This window comes from Dermacentor albipictus, chromosome 1 (assembly GCF_038994185.2).
Source record: "Dermacentor albipictus isolate Rhodes 1998 colony chromosome 1, USDA_Dalb.pri_finalv2, whole genome shotgun sequence".
In the NCBI taxonomy this organism is placed as follows: domain Eukaryota; kingdom Metazoa; phylum Arthropoda; class Arachnida; order Ixodida; family Ixodidae; genus Dermacentor; species Dermacentor albipictus.
The window spans coordinates 485,497,024-485,516,289 of record NC_091821.1 but is presented as its reverse complement, the minus strand read 5'-3'; the positions used below and the strand labels follow the sequence as shown (position 1 = coordinate 485,516,289).

At 48.2% G+C, this 19,266-nt stretch overlaps 1 protein-coding gene across 4 annotated transcripts in view; it reads left to right on the top strand.

Annotated features, from left to right (window-relative positions):
• Positions 1-19,266, top strand: part of LOC135912575 (juvenile hormone acid O-methyltransferase-like) — a 100,168-nt gene that overhangs the window by 11,640 nt on the left and 69,262 nt on the right. For 2 of the 4 annotated variants that reach the window (XM_065445073.1, XM_065445095.1), the window contains exons 1-2: positions 8,740-8,825; positions 14,786-15,043. In XM_065445073.1, the coding sequence (XP_065301145.1) occupies positions 14,799-15,043 (245 nt within the window). In that variant the 5' untranslated portion in view covers positions 8,740-8,825; positions 14,786-14,798. Of the gene's footprint in view, positions 1-8,739; positions 8,908-14,785; positions 15,044-19,266 lie in introns of those variants that run through there. The other 2 variants (XM_065445086.1, XM_065445079.1) reach the window with 2 other exon arrangements.

Here is a 19,266-nt window from a genome sequence, read left to right as displayed (position 1 = left end):
AATGGCGAGACTAGAAGTGAAATACCCTTCATACTCTGCGCTAACCCTGGCATCATACAAGATGTGGATGTGCTCGGCAACGTGCGCTGCAGTGACCACAGCATGGTAAGAACTCGAATTAGCCTAGACATGAGGAGGGAACGGAAGAAACGGGTACATCAGAAGCCAATCAATGAGTTAGCGGTAAGAAGGAAACTAGAGAAATTCCGCATCACGCTACAGAAGAGGTATTCGGCTTGAACTCAGGAAGAGGACCTTAGTGTTGAAGCAATGAACGACAATCTTATGGGCACCATTAAGGATTGTGCAATAGAAGTTGGTGGTAACTCCGTTAAACGGACAGGGTACCAGCAAGCTATCGCAGGAGACGAAAGATCTGATTAAGAAACGCCAATGTATGAGAGCCTCTCATCCTACATCTAGAATAGAACTGGCAGAACTTTCCAAGTTAATCAACATGCGTAAGACAGCTGACATAAGGAACTATAACATGGATATAATTGAATATGCTCTCAGGAATGGAGGAAGTCTAAAAGCAGTGAAGAAGAAACTACGAATAGGCAAGAATAAGATGTATGCGTTAAGAGACAAAGCCGGCAATATCGTTACTAATATGGATGACATAGTTAAAGTGGCTGAGGAGTTTCATGGAGCTTTATACAGTACCAGTAGCACCCACGACGATAATGGGACAGAGAATTGTCTAGAGTAATTTGAAATCCCACAAGTAACGCCAGAAGTAAAAAGCCCCTTGGGAGCTATGCAAAGGGGGAAGGCAGTTGGGGAGGTTCAGGTAACTGCAGATTTGTTGAAGGATGATGGGAACATTATTCTAGAAAGACTGGCCACCCTATATACAAGATGCCTCATAACCTCGAGCGTGCTGGAATCTTGGAAGAACGCAAACATAATTCTAATCCATAAGAAAGGGGACGCCAAAGACGTGAAAAATTATAGACCGATCAGTTTACTGTCCGTTGCCTACAAAGTATTTGCTAACGTAAACGCAAATAGAATCAGGAACACCTTAGACTTCTGTCGACCAAAGGACCAGGCAGGATTCCGTAAAGGCTACTCAACAATAGGCTATATTCACACTATAAATCAGGTGATAGAGAAATGTGCTGAATATAACCAACCCTTATATATAGCTTTCATTGATTACGAAAAAGCGTTTGATTCAGTCGAAACCTGAGCAGGCATGGATGCATTACGGAATCAGGGTGTAGAAGAGCAATATGTAAAAATGCTGAAACATATCTATAGCGGCTCCACAGCCACCGTAGTATTCCATACAGAAAGCAACAAAATCCCAATGAAGAAAGGCGTCAGACAGGGAGATACGACCTCTCCAATGCTATTCACAGCGTGTTTACAGGAGGTATTCAGAGATTTGGAGTGGGAAGAATTGGGGATAAAGGTTGATGGAGAATACCTCAGCAACTTTAGATTCACTTATGAAATTGCCTTGCATAATAACTCAGGAGACGAACGGCAATGCATGCTCGCTGACCTGGAGAGGCAAAGCAGAAGGGTGTGTCTGAAAATTAATCTGCATAAAACTAAAGTAATGTTTAACAGTCTCGGAAGAGAACTGCAGTTTACGATAGGTAGCGAGGCGCTGGAAGTGGTAAGGGATTACATCTACTTAGGGCAGGTAGTGACCACGGATCCGGATCATGAGACTGAAATAACCGGAAGAATAAGAATGGGCTGGGGCGCATTTGGCAGTCATTCTCAGATCATGAACAGCAGGTTGCTACTATCCCTCAAGAGAAAAGTGTATAAAAGCTGTGTCCTACCAGTAAGTGAGTACTGATAGAAACCTGGAGGCTGACGAAAAGAGTTCTGCTTAAATTGAGGACGACGCAAACCAGCTATGGAAAGAAGAATGATGGGTGTAACGTTGAGGGATAAGAAAACAGCAGATTGGGTGAGTGAACAAACGCGGGATAATGACATCTTAGTTTTAATCAAGAAAAAGAAATGGGCACGGGCAGGACATGTAATGAGGAGGGAAGATAACCGATGGTCATTAAGGGTTACGGACTGGATTCCGTAGCAGGGGGCGGCAGAAAGTTAGGTGGGCAGATGAGATTAAAAAGTTTGCAGGGACGACATGGCCACAATTAGTACATGACCGGGGTAATTGGAGAAGTATGGGAGAGGCCTTTGCCTTGCAGTGGGCGTAACCAGGATGATGATGATGATGATGATGACGATGATGATGATGATGATGAAGTGAAGCGAGAGCGTCAGGTACCATATTTTTTTTTTTCGCAAGGACGACAGGTGGAGTACAAGGGCTGGCTGATGGTTCAATGAACCCTTTGCAGAGCATGTTGTCCACTTGTGATTGGTGGCTCGACGTTAAGCATGCGATACACGACAGCAACGCCGACGAATAGGATTCGTGTCTCCAGTGTTTATACGATGGCGAAAAACAGATGTTCGGCCTAAGTGCCTGTCGCCGAAATCAAAAATGTCACTGCACGATTCCAGCAGGAGACGTAAGTCCGTGGCCTGTGCAGAGGTGAGATCAGGTACAGGTATTTTCGCGAAGTCATCCATTAAGGAACCAGAACTGTGAGCTGCAATTGGCGCTAATAAACCACGCTCGGCATTCAGACTCTCAATGTGAAATTCTGAACTACTAGAAACGCTGGCCGAGAACATGCCGACCGGAAGCACTTGAGGGCACAGGTTGATGTTGCCGAACAGCGAACGTGCCGAACAGCGATCGGTTCGGTGACGTCAAAATGACGACACGCTCCTGTCAGTCATTTTTCCACCGAGCACGTCGTCTGCTAGGCGCCTACCGCGACGCGAGTTGGGAAGTTTGGAGCGATTATCGCTCGTTACCAGACCGGCTTCACATGGCGCGTCTGGTGGATCGATAGCACGTTCGGGTCCAATGCGTAGTTTAATTCGAGAAAAATGGCACTTGCGTTCGGAACTTAGGTTGTTGCGCTGGCGTTGCTCAAGGAGGAAGGAGAGTGGGTGGCGGTGCAAAAGGCGTTTGAAGAAATGGCAGAAAGCGAATTCCGGCGTGGCTTTCTTTCCTCGAAACAAATAGTGCGTTGGTTCTACGGAGAAATCGGCCCCATCTTCGGTGCCAGCGAGCCACTGGAATCTTGTTGCTGCCTCTTGAAAAGTGCGCCACTGTTCCCGTCGTTGCGTTTTTTCCTTTTACTTCTCGCTGTGCGCCACACCCTCTGGGAACGACGCAGAGAAACTAATAGTTGTAAATTGCAGTAGTTACACGTACTACTATTCGAAAACGTGCATGAGCTTGAGATGAAAAAAATGCATTTCTTATTATACGTGTAGAGGAGTAATAAGAGGAGTCGACGTGAAAGTCAGCGAGGCTCAACTCAGAGCGAGAATCGTAAATAATCGGAATCCGGGCGCTTTGGAGGGCAGGCGGATCAAGAACACTACAGCGGTGGTGGTACTTTTCGAGGGAGTGAGGGTGCCCAACTACGTGGCATGCGGCGCGAGCATGTTTCGCTGCACGCTCTACCGACGCCACACGGAAGTCTGCTACGGTTGCGGAGGACTGGGACCCCGGGTTGGCGTGTGTCCCAACCCGGGAAGCAAGTGGTGTCGCACCTGCGGCAAACGATCGCCGGCGGAAGATCACCAGTGCGATCCGCAATGCACGTTGTGTGGTGGCCCGCACGCCACAGCGGCCGAAGAGTGTGGGGACAAATTTCAAGTTCTATATATCTTCAGAAGAAAAGGGCGGCAGCGTCGTCGACGCGCCGAGCAGCTGAAGCTGGGAACCGACGTCAACACAGCTGGCGGCAGGAGCTGCTCGCGTACACCAGCTGTGCAGGAGCGCAGCACCGAAAGAAGCCGCTCTCGCACGCCTGCTGCGCAGAAGCGTGGTGCAATCAGGCAGCGCTCCAGATCAAGAGGGCGCTCGATGTCCTGCGTACGGATCCAGGAGGAGCTTACCTGGGCGAATCGTGTCGAAGGGAAGAAGAAGAAGGAGCTACAAAGACCCACGGAGGTAACGCGGTCGGCTTCGCCAGAGCATGATAGTAGGTCGCACGTGGACGCATTACTTAAGAAAGTTAAGGAGCTTAGAGAGGAGGTACGCCGACTCCAAGCCGCCAAGGCAAACCCAAAGTCCATTGAAATAGAGGCGAGCGACCAGACGCCACAGGTAGTCGAACATAAACCCCGCGTAGGACTCACTAAAGCAAAGCGTAAGGCCCCCCTTCCTAACGACGAGAGCGACTCGGAAACGTCTGAGGGAGAGGTCCAGCAAAGAAAGATGTTGGAAGAACTACTTAGGATAAGTAGAGAAAATCAGGAAAGCGCAAAGCTTTTGATCCAAAGAGTGACTGTACTAGAAAAAAAGGCGGCGATTAAGGCCAAAGCCAAAGTCCGAGCGCAAAGCAAGGCAGTGAATCACTCCGAGGTTGCTCCGGCTGTGCAGCAAGCTATGTTGTTGTAGCATCATGGCGGGACATCACAAAGAGCTGGTAATATGGCAGTGGAACTGCGCTAGTTTTCAAAGGCGCAAGGCTCCGCTACGGCAACTTTTGGCAAATGAGGGGGAAAAACCGCAGATTTTGTTATTACAGGAAACACTATATGACGAGCCTACCCTCTCTGGCTTCAACACTGTGTCGGTCAGGAACGAAGGAGGCAGAGGACTAGCTACGATGATAAAAAAAAAATCTAGCCTTTATTGAACATGCAATCCAATCTGGACGAGGTAAGATGGATGCCCTTTTCGTGGAGGTTATACCGCACGGCGTCTCAAGCAGAGCGTCTTTTTACTCAATGTCTATAGCCCGCCGTCGGACCAGACAGATGTTTAACTCCCTGCTTAGGAAGGCTACATCGATAGCCAAACAATCTCCTCTGATAGTTGCTAGGGACTTTAACGCCCCTCATAATGCATGGGGCTACGTCAGACGGACTGTAAAAGGAGAGAACCTGGCGAGGATCCTGGATGATCTTGCGTTTTTTGTTATCACGGACCCAGGGTTCCCCACTAGGCTGGGCACGTCAGTCGCGCGAGACACAACGCCTGATTTGGCCTGTGTAAGGAACGTAGGTAACGTAACGTGAGCCAATAAACAGGAGAACCTGGGCAGTGACCACTTCATAGTAGCGGTAACATTAACGGTGGACGCCCGACCGGCCAGGGTATTTCGAGTCACAGACTGGGAGGAGTTCAGGAAACTTAAGAAGGAGCGAATTTTCCTCGTTTGACGAGGCTATCGAATCGTTAACGGAGGACGTCGAGAGGGCTACTAAAGTAGTACAAACAGAAGTGGAGGTCCTAAGAATGGATCCGCACCTAGCGCATCTGTTGGAGGCGAAATCGTCAATTCTGATGAGGTGGAAAACACAAAGGTTAAATCGTAGGCTGAGGAAAAAGGTTGCGGAGCTTAATAGAGATCGAGATATATTGCGCCGAACACATTAGGCTACAATGGGACGAGGTCTGTGCGGCAGTAGACGGCTCCATGTGCTCAGGAGGGAAGTGGAACCTCCTCAAGCACCTCCTGGGCGATGCACAGACAAAGCATAATCAAAGGCAAACACTTAGTAAAGTCATACACCGGCACAAACAGGAGGGAGGTACTGAAGAGTCACTTTTGAATGCGATCGCGGATAGATACCTTCCTATAGGGCCGACGCAGGAAGAGGAATATCCGCAGATCGAGTGCGCGACGGTAGAGGAACTGGACGCGCCTTTAACAGAATCGGTGATCAGGGCGGTGATCTACAATTTAAACAGCAGATCGGCTCCGGGTCCAGATAAAGTTTCTAATAGGCTATTACGAAACCTGAACGATAAAGCAGTGGATCTACTAACTAAGGAGGTAAACAGGGTATGGGAGACAGGACAAGTGCCTGACCGATGGCGGTCGGCTATAGCGACACTCATCCCTAAACAAGGAAAGCCCCTTCATTTGGACAACATGAGGCCAATATCACTAACCTCGTGCATAGGCAAGGTAGCGGAGCACGCGATCTTGCACAGGGTTTCCGGGTGCATAGAGCGCAGAAACCTCTTCCCACATAATATGGTTGGTTTTCGGCCCGGCCTATCGACGCAGGAGGTTATGCTAATGCTAAGGAAGCAAATCTTTGATAGCGGCACCCGGGACGTGAGAGGGATTCTCGCCCTGGATCTCATTAAGGCGTTCGACACAGTGTTTCATAGATACATTCTGCAAGCCACGGCCGCGATAGGCCTGGGAGTCAAATTCCAGGCCTTTGTCAGGTCCTTTCTCATGAATAGAACTGCTACTATTCTGGTGGGGCAGATTCGGTCGAGCGTGTGAGGATTGCGAGCTCGGGGTACCCCTCAGGGATCAGTCATCTCGCCACTGCTCTTCAACGTAGTCATGAAGGGTCTATCAGATAGGCTGGGCGGCCTCCAGGGCATAGGTCATGCACTTTACGCAGATGACATCACGATCTTGTGCCCAGGGGGCTCCCTAGCTGAAATGGAGCAAGCTCTAAAAGCGGCCTTGGACGAGACGGAGGCTTACCTCGCGGACACGGGTCTCAAGCTGTCTACGAGTAAATCGGAGCTGTTGCTTTACAGACCCGCAAGGCAAGGGGTTCGGGGTCTGACACCCCTCAACCAGCTACCCGTGGCATTATATGCGAATAATGGCCAGAAAATTCCTAGAGTCGACTCAGTTAAGATACTAGGTCTGCTCCTAGGCGCGAGGGGCTGTAATCCCAGAACAATTACCCACGTTACAGCCAAATCGGAGAATATGTTGCGGCTAATTGCTAGGGTGTCCAACCGAAAGGAGGGGTTAGGTGAAGACAACCTCCTTCGGAGGTACAAAGCGTTCCTCATGAGCCATATTAACTATGTGGCGTCAGCTCTAGTGTGGACAAAAACGGAAAAGACCAAATTAAATACACTCATGCGCAAGAGCATTAAGAAAGTGCTAGGTTTGCCGATTGCCACGAGCTCCGACAGGCTTGATCAACTCGGTATGCCCAATAGCATAGACGAGATTATAGAGGCACAGGTCACTGCCGAGGTGGTTAGGCTGGTTAAGCTATCGTCGACCCAAGCAGGCAGGCGAATTCTCGACAAGGTTGGCATGGCTCCTAGGATAATGGAGGACCTGCGTACAACATTGACACAAGAAAGGAGGCCTAGTGAGGCCCTTCCCGCGGAACGTATAGACATAACGCGGAGCATAAAGGGGGTGTACGTAAACCCCGCGCACGAGCCATATTGAAGAAAGTTAGAGATGACAGAGACTCCGCGGTCTTTGTCGATGCGGCGCAGTACGGGAACAGGAGAGTGTTCGCGTTGTCGGTTATAGACGGGCAGGGAGGGGGGGGGGGGCTTCGCTTCTCCGCCTCGGTGAGAGCGGCGACCACGAGTATAGCAGAGCGAATTGCGGTGGCGCTGGCCTTGTGTAACCCAGAGCCTTCCTACATTTACACTGACTCGAGAGACGCAATCAGAGCTTTTGAGTCGGGTAACCTCGCACGAGACGCGGCCTTTATTTTAGAGACAAGGACTTGCCCCGGTTTTCATTATATCACGTGGTTCCCCGCACACATGGGGACGAACGTTCTCGAGGGCTTCCCAAACTTTACCGAGCTTGCCCACGACCGTGCGCGAGAACTCACGCGCCGCGACGGTCTGGAGGCTCCGGAGGCGCAGGAAGGGACTCAGCAAAACGATCCACTCCTCACATTTAATGAAATTACTAAACATTACCAATTTGGTCGGAGAATTTATCCTCTGCCTCACCTGAAGCTCAGTAGAGGTCAGTCGGCTACACATAGAATGCTGCAGACGGGATCTTTCCCGTCGCGGGGATTCCTCAGTAGGATGTACTCGGATGTGGACCCTAGTTGTCCCGACTGCACTGAAACCATTTGCTCAATGGCTGACATGCTCTGGCGATATCCCGCGTTGCCTAAAGACTTTCTCTCCAGCGAAGCCGAATGGGAGGAGGCCATCAGAAGCGCGGTACTCCGTAAGCAAACCCAGGCTATTCAGAGGGCCCAGGAAAGAGCGGAGCATCATGGCGTTCTGTCCTTTACGTGGGCGCGGCCAGCGGCTACAATGGCCTCCCGTTAGGAGGTCCTGACAGTAGCTCCTCAGGATTCGATAAAGTTCCTTGGCTGCCTGTCTGTCTGTATGTCTGTCTTAGATAAAAATTTCATTCATTAGAATACGAGAAAAATTTCGCTTTGTAGTATACTGTCTGCAAGCAGACGGCACACGAGGGAAGTAAACTTCCGGGGAGTCAGCGCTTGTCGATTGGCTTCTCTCTGCTGCCCGTTCTAAGAAATTTTGCATACTTCTACTTTGTGGCGTTGCAGCAACAGAAGAGAACGCGTATAGAACAAAGAACTCTGATTGCGCCCCAGAAGTGGTAGAACAACGCCATTATTAGTACCCGTGACGAGCGTATTCGCAACATCAATGGTCCGGTTCAAAAACACCTTGACGATGGGGCGAAGCGCATATTAACTTTCACTAATGTGTGGCTGGGCGGTCAAAGTGACATATGTAACTGCCTAGGGCGGCAGACGCGCATCGTGAAGCGAGCACACGTGCGGTGGGGCGATGCTCGGGGATCGGCAAGTTGAGGCAGTTCCAAATGAAGAACGCAGTTTGCGCAGTCGAGGAGCGCAGAATGATTGAATAAAAAGTTTAATCCAATGATATCGTCGTTAGGGCAGTTATCGCTCACAGCAGAGATAACATAAGTAGGGTGGCCGGCTATACTTAAACGCGCAGCACACATTCCAAGAACAACCAGCACTCGCCATCGGCCACACGAAGCACTCGGGCAGCAGCTGGAGTGAGTACATTTTTTAAACGTCTACGTAGGCTAGCATTCATCACAGAAAAGTGGGCTCCAGTGTCGAGGAGTGCTTGAACAGGTACGGTGTCTATTTTAACGTCAGTTACAATTCTATTTGTAGGCACAGACAGAGGATTTGCTACAGTAGCAGGCTATGCAGCACTACCCCAAAGTGCTGCATTTCTTCGCTTTCCGAAAGGGTGCGGCCAAAAGCCGCAGGTGACGAAAGGCAACGTGGCTGCGGCGAAAGGGAAGATGAGCGACGTCTTTGTGGTGAACGCTAATTGCTGGAGCCGCAATGCCTAGCAACAAAGCTGTCCTGTCGGGTCCCGGAGGGAATACAGCTAGTCGCTCATCATCGCCGCGCCATGGTTAGCGACTGTACTACGTGTTCCAGGCAGAGTTGTCGGCGCTGTTAGACTCGGCGGTGGGGTAAACATTGCGGGCTTATTCATCAATACGGCTCAGGTTGGTTGGCGTGGGATGTGTTGCGACAGTACGGGGCGAAATGACCAATGCGGCGACAGGTGAGACATATTGGCTGGTCGTCCCCAGTTCTCCACTCAGTCAGGTTGCGATAACACGGAGAGAAGCGTCGGAGTCGGAGTGGAACGAAAATAGAAGGGCGTTCCTTGCCTCTGGGGCGGTGTCTGCAAAGACAGAACATAGGCTAATGCTTTTAAGTTCCTGGAGAACGATGGCTCGTACGAGGGGAACTGAAAAAAGGGGCAGCATCAGGGCTACTCAAGCAGAAAGCTGTGGGCGCCATCGTATCCAGTTCACGTCGAACGATTCGCAGACACGTCCTCTGATGGCGACGCATGCTGGTGTGCCGGTTTATCTTCACACGTCGATGTCGCAGCAGTATTGGGAAGTATGGCGAATGGTTGCAAGACCCGTCGGCTTTCTGCCTGCTCGAAATGTAGGCGCTCTTTGATAACAGCATCAGCCGTCGATCAGCTTTTTCACATGCGCAGATTAAAGGCGTTGCCAGCGGTGACCTTCAAAGCGTGCCCGGCCTTCTCAGATTCTGTCATGTCGTGATCGGCTTTACGACAAAGCGCCAGCACGTCCAGTATATACGAGCTATAAGACTCCGTGGGGGATTGGGCACGGGATGCCAGTTCCTGATTTGCGGAAATTTTACGGCCGGCTGGTTTTCCAAACAGCTATGTCAACTTCTCTGCATTTTCCTTGCTGGTTAGGTCCTCTTCGTGGTTTTTGGACCACAGCTTTGCCGTGCCTCGTAGGTAGAACCGGTAGGAGAGTGCAGCGGTGGCGTAGAGGTAGAACACCCACCTCGAGCGCAACAGGTCCGTGGTTCAAATCCCGGTGCCGGCAAACAGGCCTGGAGTGTGGCCTGATCCCGGTGACCAGAACCGGTAACGCACTCCCTCCCCAGAGCAGGATTGGCCACCCTGGTGCAGTACTTGGCCACAACCTCCTATATGAACACAAGAACAACAGACTAGGCTAGAGTAGGCGTAGGGTCCCATCTGCTGATTCTGCTCACACGTTCGTACATCCCCACCCACTGCTCAACTTGGGCGCAATCGGTCCCGCACGTCAATTACGCTTCTATTTGCGCATCCTCGGGTTGCACAACCACAACGTAAGGGGACAACGACGTAGCTGGCGACGGTGACGTTGGAGGCGTCACCGTCGCCAGTATATATATATGCACACACCAACTCACCCTGTTATCTACACACCTGAAAAATGTTTTAGAGAGAAAGAGAGAGATCACACATCATTATTGGAAGTCCCTGCCGGGTGCGAAAGGTTGGGGCTGGGAGGCTACTTCCGTAAAGCTCGCCTATCCCTCAGACGCAGGCTAGGACATGAACCATAGCGGCGTCTTCCGCTTGTCGGGCAGCCCAGAACTGGTATTCGGGGTATTCGCTGAGCAGTATAGCCTCCCGCTGCTCAGGGGTTTTTACTTTAGGATTGCAGTTTATGCTGTGTCTGATGTTGTTTAGAGCTGATGGGCTTGTCCATATGTGATCAAGGTCTGCAGGCGGTGCGTGTATGTCTTACAGTGGGATGCGTATGCGTCTTGGTGTATTAGGTGCGTGAGTAGTGGTGTAGGGAAGGTGCCTATTTGTAGAAGTCTCCATGCAGTTGCTTGATGTTTGTTTAAGGATTTGTCAGAAGGAGGGTATCTGTATCGATCATTTCGATAGCATCCGAGGAGTTCTACGAAGTAGTAATTCGATCTCCCATTTGTTCCTATTGGAAAGCTCCTCTTTCTTGATCAGGCGTTGGTTCTGGAGTGCGTAGTACTGTTTGCTTTCCTTCGGGGGTATTTTGTCAGGAGAGAGATGGGCGACGAAAGTGATTGTCCCGGTTGATACTTACGCAACGTCGTGCGCAGCATTGGTCCCAATTACTCCTGCATGGCTTGGCGTTAAATCAGTGAAACTTCTTCTGCGGGTAGTAGGCGTTCCAATAAAAATTCGGTATGTTTCAGGTGATCTAAGTGCTTTGGCACAACTGGCTGCAGCTGAATGTAGTTGTGGATGCGTGTGTTAAAGCTGTTGCAGCTTCTTCTCCGTCTGGCTATTTGAGTGCCAGTCTGGATATTTTGTGCCCGTAAGAACTGCAAAGGGCATGGCTGGTTGTGACGGATACTTTGCGGCATCAATATCGGCCACACCTTCAGCATCTTTGAGCACCTTGATGAGACTTTGAGCTCTTGCTTTGCGTTGGTCTGCGTTATGGGGTGGGTGCAAGTCTTTTGGGATGGGTGGGGGGATTATTAAGGTGTTCCTGATATCCGGTGGAATAGTTCTCCTAATTAGCGTATGGTATTGCATTGCCAGGTTTTTTTTATTTTACTGTTATCCAGCCTCTCTTTGTATGGGTTACGCGTTGATAATGTGATGTTCTGCGTGCTTCTATAATTTCGTCCAGTGTATGTGTAATATTAGGCCTGATAGCTGTTCGTCTGCTATGCTTGGAGGAAGGTATAATGCTTGTTTTAATGCTTTCCTTATATTTCTGTCAATCACGTGTTTCTCGGTATGTCTAAAATTGAAGAATGACGCCCTAGAAGCTATACGGGAGATGATAAAGGCTTGTACCAGTCGAAAGAACTTGCTATTTTTCATGCCCGTGTGTCTTGTAGAAATTCTCCAAATAAGCCGGCGCACCTGTGCCGTGTATGTCTTTAAGCGTTGGGTTTTGGTCTTTTTTTGTGGTTACTTTGTATGGATAATCCCAGTAGCCTTAGGCATGATACCTGGGGTTCGGATATACCTTTCATTTCCAAAGCAATACCTTGTTGGTTGGAGGCTTGAGAGCATCTTTTATATTTTCGTTTGATGAATAGCTCAGATTTCTCTACGGAACAAGAGTCCTCTCGGCTCTACATATGTCGTGACCGTAGTTATTGCTTTCTGCAGGGTCTCCTCGATTTCGCCATTGTGCCACCCGTCACCCACAGCCTTATACCATCCGCATGTAACACCGCATATCAGTGGTTGTTTAGGCGTGGGATGTTCTCGAGTCTTCTCGGGAGCCTAATGAGTGCACTGTTGAACAACATGGGCGAGGGCACCGATTCTTGAGGCCTGCTTTTGCCACCCATGCTCACAGTGCTCACCTTGAGTCCTACGATTTTGAGGGTAGAAGAGGGTAGAATCCGCAATATATCTGTATGTCGTATGCCCTGCGTTTAAGTTGGGAAGTTCTATAATTGCAATATGGGTTATGGTATCAAACGCTTTCTTTAAACCCAGTCCCAGTATTGTTCTGGTATCCAGTATAGGGGCTTCAGGCGGATCTATGATTCTATGGTAGTGCTGTGGTATGAAGTCTTGTGTTGAGAGGTCCGATATAAATCCTATCATAGTATGTGGCACTTGCCCATTCTTTTTAATTTGTTTAGTAAGTCTCCTTATTATGATGTGTTCCATTGTTTTTCGGAGATATGATGACAAGCGAATTCGGCGAAGATTATCCAAGTTTAGCGTTTTCCCCGGCTTTGGAATCAACATAACTTTTGCATGCTTCCAGTTCTGTGTTACCTGTCGAGATTTCCATATTTCTTTCATGTATTGCAGCAGAGTTTTATATGTTTCCTCGTCTGCATTCCTAAGAATTCGATTTCTGATGCGGTTTTCTCCAGGGGAAGAATTGGTGAATATGAATCCAACCATGAACTGATACCACGTAGATTACTTCACACCACTTAGTATAGATTAATGGTTGTTTCGAAGCGCAAACACACACACTAAAGACGAACGAGACACAACCAGCGCAGACTGTAACTCAATGTTTACTCACAAAGGCAAGAAATACGTGAGGAACAGCATGGAGAGGAGTAAACAAAAGGGAAAGGAAAAGGAAAGCAGGTGCTTCTTCAAGTAGCGCCAAGCCTGCCCGTTCTATACCTCGCTGGAAGCCGAAGGAATGAAGTAGAAAAGATTGCGTCGACAATTAACATAGAAATTAGCATGCTTAACATCGCCACCTTTTCTTTCAATAACCTCCATTTTGTTTTTATGACGCACTAACCAAAGTGGCTTGAATTTACGGCTATAGGAAAAAAACAGCACATTAAATATTTTGCACACTTCTATCCTCTTATGCGAGAGAGCGTGTAAAGAAAGCGCTACGGCAAATTTTTGTCGTCTTTTTGTAAAGTCGTAGGGAGCCTATCTTGCTTTTATTATACTTAGAACTGTTGGGCAGCGAACCCGAAAGCGTACTTAAATAGCCAGCTGCCTGTGATGTAGCAATCTGTTATGGAAAAAAGAAACATGACACGACTTCGTGATTACAAAACGGAGTAGGCTGACAGTGAACCTGGTTTCAGCACCGTAGAACGAAAAACAGAATAATTTATTAACATTTTCCGTTCTCGGAGAAAAGGACCACTATAAATTACTTGTATGAAAATACACTGCCCGTCAGAAGCTGTAGCAAATTGTATTGCGGAACTATTATGCGTGCAACTGAGCTGACAGCCTATTTGCTCGAGCAGAAAAATTATTTTAGTCGTTTTCTGCTCCGAGAATTACAGTCAGCTAGCAAAAGATAAGTACCTACGTATTTAAAGAACTTAGCTACTGGAACATTGTTTTTTTCATTACCCTATCGAAGCAAGTAAAAAAAACATTGCAAAGAACTGATGCGAATCGAGAACCAATGCTAGTACCAGATTTTTTATGTAAATCTCCTCCCCTCTGCTCAGGCTACTAAGGTGGAACTGACATGGAGCTAAGAAGTTCATAAAGCTTTTGACAGACATGGTACATTCGTTAATGAACGTGACTTAATAATTTTCGTGGGTATTTTTCTTTTACGCAAATCAATTGATGATTGGGTACGGAGTATAACAAGTCGACAATATCCAATGCTAAAGTCAGCAAAATTGAATAGGCATTTTGCGCTAAAAGATAAGCGACCTAAATAGAACCTTTTACATGAAAAGGGTGTTGAAACTTCAAGACATACAGGCGAACTTGGAGAAATGCCGAAAGAAGTGACGATGGACGGACGATGACGTCATCACGGCCACTAGCATTTACCTAGTGGCCGAAGCCAGCAGGCAAATTCAGTCACTGGCTAGACTGACTGACAGACTGACGGACGTTCTTAAAGTGGACAAAAATAATAATCGCAAGCAAAGCGCTTCATAAAAATTCATTCCCACAATGTGTGGGAAACATTTACAGAATATTTACTCGTCTCTTGCCGCACGACATTTCTTATGCGTTATAACGTACGTTTATTCCATCGATCAAATGCGCGTAAGCTATTTCAAGTGCTTGTTCAGCCGCGTGCTTGCAATGAAAATTATAGAAGAATTGTTGAATATTACTCTAACTTTGTTTACAAACAGGAAAATAAATATCTTAGTGCTGTAGTTCCTTACAAAGTTGTACAAAAAGCGTTGCTCCTACTTTCCACGAAATGCCGACGCTAAAATAATGATAGTGTTCTATTTTCAGTCACGCAGTTACAATGCCCGCACAAGCAACTGGAGGGACAGTTACTTCCTCCCCGGTAACTGAAGCCGCCGCTGCTGGCCCGTTCATGACAAACGACGCAGCAGGTGCATATGCAAGCAAGATCGCACTCAACAAGAAACCATTCCTCGAATTCCTACGCACGTTCGAGTGGAAGGAACCTGCTAGCGACCCCGATCAGCAGTTTCTGGACATCGGATGCGGAACGGGGGATGTCACCAGGGAGCACATTTTGCCGAGGTAGTACATTCAGTCTCATACTTCGCTCGTGCCTACCGTTGCCGGCGTTCCAGCCCACTGAAAAGGTGCAATAGCGCAAAGACAATTCACCTGGCATTGTTCTTGAGCATTTCTGTCATATTTGATTACACATGAATCAGATCCCCAACCTAGGAAATGGCTATTCAAATGCAACCAAAGGCACGTGAGATAGTGGGAAACCGTGACAATTCCGTAAGGTCTATCAACTCTTGCACAGCTACTGCAGTAAAGAGAGAAATGTGAACAAGTTGAAAACTACCTGGAATATACATATATATATATATATATATATATATATATATATATATATATATATATATATATATATATATATATATATGTATATATATATATATATGTATATATATGTATATATATGTATATATATGTATATATATGTATATATATATATATATGTGTGTGTGTGTGTGTGTGTGAGAAGGAAAACATCGCACGCATATCGCGATGTTTATATTATTTATCAAAAGTGTGTATCATTCCTTGAATTCCTATATTAGATACAAGCAATTCCCACTGTGTTTTCGCTTTTGTCTTTGTTTGTTGGAATCTTATCCTATGTTTAATAGATATGAGGTCCCCCAATTTACCCCCTTTCTTCAGGTTCATTAACTAACGAGGGTCTCAACTCCGGCCACATTGATGCGCTCAGGCAGCACGTGTGAGTATATGGACTAGTTGCCTTCACCCAAAAAGATCACGTACTCATGACGCCTGCGTCAGAAAGTTCCACATCCGCCGCCAATGTTGCCAGTGGTGACGCTGGATAAGGCTCCCAGGGTTAGTTCTAGGAGCAACGCATAAATACCCAAGGAAGCGCATGGGAGTATGGTGCCGGCGGTAGCTCAATTGGCATAGCATCGCACGCGTAATGCAAAGACATGTGATTGTTATCCGCCTGCTGCAAGTTGTTTTTTGATCCAGTAATTATTTTCTATTAATTTATCATTTCTTTCATTCAAGTAGTAAGTACAAGTAATTTCCCCTGTGTCGGTCCTTCGCGTGGTTGCTGGCTGCTGGCTTCTTATGCTTATATATATATATATATATATATATATATTGTAACGATGTTAATAAAACAAGGGTATTTATTAAAGGCGAACTTGTGCCCACAAGTAAAAGTCACTGCGGTCCGGCAGGAATCCGCGGCAGTCGCGTTCCCAAACTGGGCTCGAAAAACGTCTTCCTCTTCTCGCGTGACACCTCGTGCGCGTGGCGCATGCGAGCCGGGTCCAACTGGCTGCCCGTGCCACGAAGATCGCTGCCTGTTGTTGATTAACATCATCATCACTGTACGGCGTGCACTGTGCCCAATGCAAAGGGCGCACAACTTGAATGTCACCAAGTTTGTCGTGGCATTATCCCCCTCCTTGGCGCATCGGCCCGATGCGTGAGACGAAGTAGGGGTTCCTGTGGGCTCTCACTTTTTTGTTGTTGTTGTTGTTCATGACCTCTCCTCGTAGGGTTTCATGCGGACAACATGCACAACTTCCGTGGAGTTGCGCCGTCTTGGGCTCTCGTGTCCAGCGGATTTCACTTCGTAAGTGATGTCGCTTATACGACGAAGTATTTCGTAAGGGCCGAAGTATCGGCACAGAAGCTTTTCAGACAGTCCACGGCGGCGCACTGGGGTCCATACCCACACCTTGTCACCGGGCTGGTAGTGAGCTTCACTACGGCGCTGGTTGTACCGGCTGGAGTCGATGCGTTGTTGGCGGCGTATTCGGTACCTTGCCATCTGTCGTGCCTCCTCGGCTCGTTGCAAGAAATCATCTAGGTCAGATGAGTTATGGGTTTCTGCCTCTAACGGCAACATAGCATCCAAAGTTGTGGTTACTGCTCGGCCGAATACAAGTTCAAACGGGGTGACTCGTGTTGTTTCCTGAACGGCCGTATTATATGCGAAGGTGATGTATGGCAAAATTTCGTCCCACAGCCTATGTTCAACGTCGACATACATCGAAAGCATGTCGGTCAGTGTTCTGTTAAGGCGTTCAGTTAAACCGTTTGTCTGAGGGTGGTACGCAGTAGTTTTCCTGTGATCAGTATGTGTCATTTGCAACAAGCACTTCATTAGGTCCGCAGTAAAGGCCGTTCCACGATCGGTAATGACAACTGTGGGAGCACCATGCCTGAGCACGATATTGTGGACAAAGAATTTTGCAACTTCGACAGCCGTTGCATTGTACAGGGAATCAGTTTCTGCGTAACGGGTCAGATAGTCCGTGGCCACAACTATCCACTTTTTGCCTAAAGATGATGTTGGGAAGGGTCCAAGGAGGTCTATACCGACTTGTTGGAATGGGGCGTTTGGTGGATCTATTGGCTGGAGGAGGCCGGCCGGTTTTACGGATGGAGTCTTGCGCCTTTGACACTCGCGACAAGTCTTGACGTAGTGCTGCACTGATGCTAATAACTTGGGCCAGTAATATTTCAGACGAATCCTGGCGACTGTACGGCTCACGCCCATGTGTCCAGACGTCGGCTCATCGTGACATGCATGCAAAACTTCTTCTCGCATAGATGTGGGTACGACAAGTAAAAACTTTGTCTCGCTGTTCTCGAAGTTTCTCTTGTAGAGGACACTTCCTCGCAGACAGAACGAGGATAGCCCCCTAGAGAAAATACGCGGCAGTTGAACGTCCAGTCCCTCCAGGCGCTGTATAAGCGGAAGCAATTCCGGGTCATCTCGTTGTTGTTGAGCAATTTGTGAAGTGTCAACAATGCTAAGGAACGGGAAATCCTCTTCTTCTGACACAGTTGTCTCGACGGGTGCGCGTGACAAGCAGTCGGCATCGCTGTGTTTCCTCCCCGATCGGTATACGACAGTAATGTCATACTCTTGAAGCCTAAGGCTCCATCTTGCTAGTCGTCCGGATGGATCCTTGAGATTCGCCAGCCAGCAAAGCGAATGGTGATCGCTGACTGCTCTGAATGGTCTACCATATAGGTAGGGCCGAAATTTACATATTGCCCAAATGACTGCAAGGCACTCTTTCTCGGTTGCGGAGTAGTTTGTCTCTGCTTTCGAGAGCTTACGGCTGGCATAAGCAATTACTTTCTCCTGGCCGTTATTCCACTGCACTAGTATGGCACCGAGGCCGACGTTACTCGCATCGGTATGGACCTCAGTGTCGGCTGTCTCATCAAAATGGGCAAGGATTGGAGAAGCTTGCAGGCGTTTCCGTAACTCGTCAAAGGCGTCTTGTTGTTCGCTTTTCCACATGAAAGGTTGATCTTCTCTTGTCAGTATTGTAAGGGGCTCAGCGATGTTTGAAAAGTTTTCCACAAATCTTCTGTAGTATGCGCATAAACCCAAGAAACGTCGCACTGACTTTTTGTCCGTGGGTGTCGGGAACCTCGCAACAGCTGCTGTCTTTTCGGGATCTGGTCGAACGCCTTCAGCACTGATGACGTGTCCGAGAAACCGAAGTTCATCGAAGCCGAATTGACATTTTTCCGGCTTAATTGTCAAGTCTGCTGCTCGAATAGCTTCTAATACTAGTCGCAGGCGCTCTAGATGTTGGTCAAATGTGGTGGAAAATACGACCACATCATCCAAATACACTAAGCATGACTGCCATTTCAATCCTGCAAGCACAGAGTCCATCATTCGCTGGAACGTTGCGGGTGCGGAACAAAGGCCGAATGGAAGTGCTTTAAATTCGTAGAGGCCATCAGGGGTCACGAATGCTGTCTTTTCACGGTCCCGTTCATCCACCTCTATTTGCCAATATCCACTCTTGAGGTCCAGGGAGGAGAAAAACTTTGCACATCGGAGCCGATCTAACGTATCGTCGATACGCGGAAGGGGGTACACATCCCGCTTGGTTACGCTGTTCAGCTTACGGTAGTCGACGCAGAATCGAAGTGTGTTATCTTTTTTCTTAACCAGCACTACCGGAGACGCCCATGGACTGCTGGAAGGCTGAATAACGTCATCTGAAAGCATCTCCTCTACTTGCTTCTTGATGATCTCCCTTTCTTTTGGTGACACTCGATACGGGTGCTGGCATACCGGTCTTGTGGCGTCCTCTGTTATGATTCTGTGCTTCGCAACAGACGTGCGCCGTACCTTCGAGGACGTGGAGAAGCAGTCAGAAAAATCCTTTATCAGGGCATATATCTGTTTCTTTTGGGCTTCAGGGAGTCTCGGGTTGACGGTAATGGATCTGTCGACACTG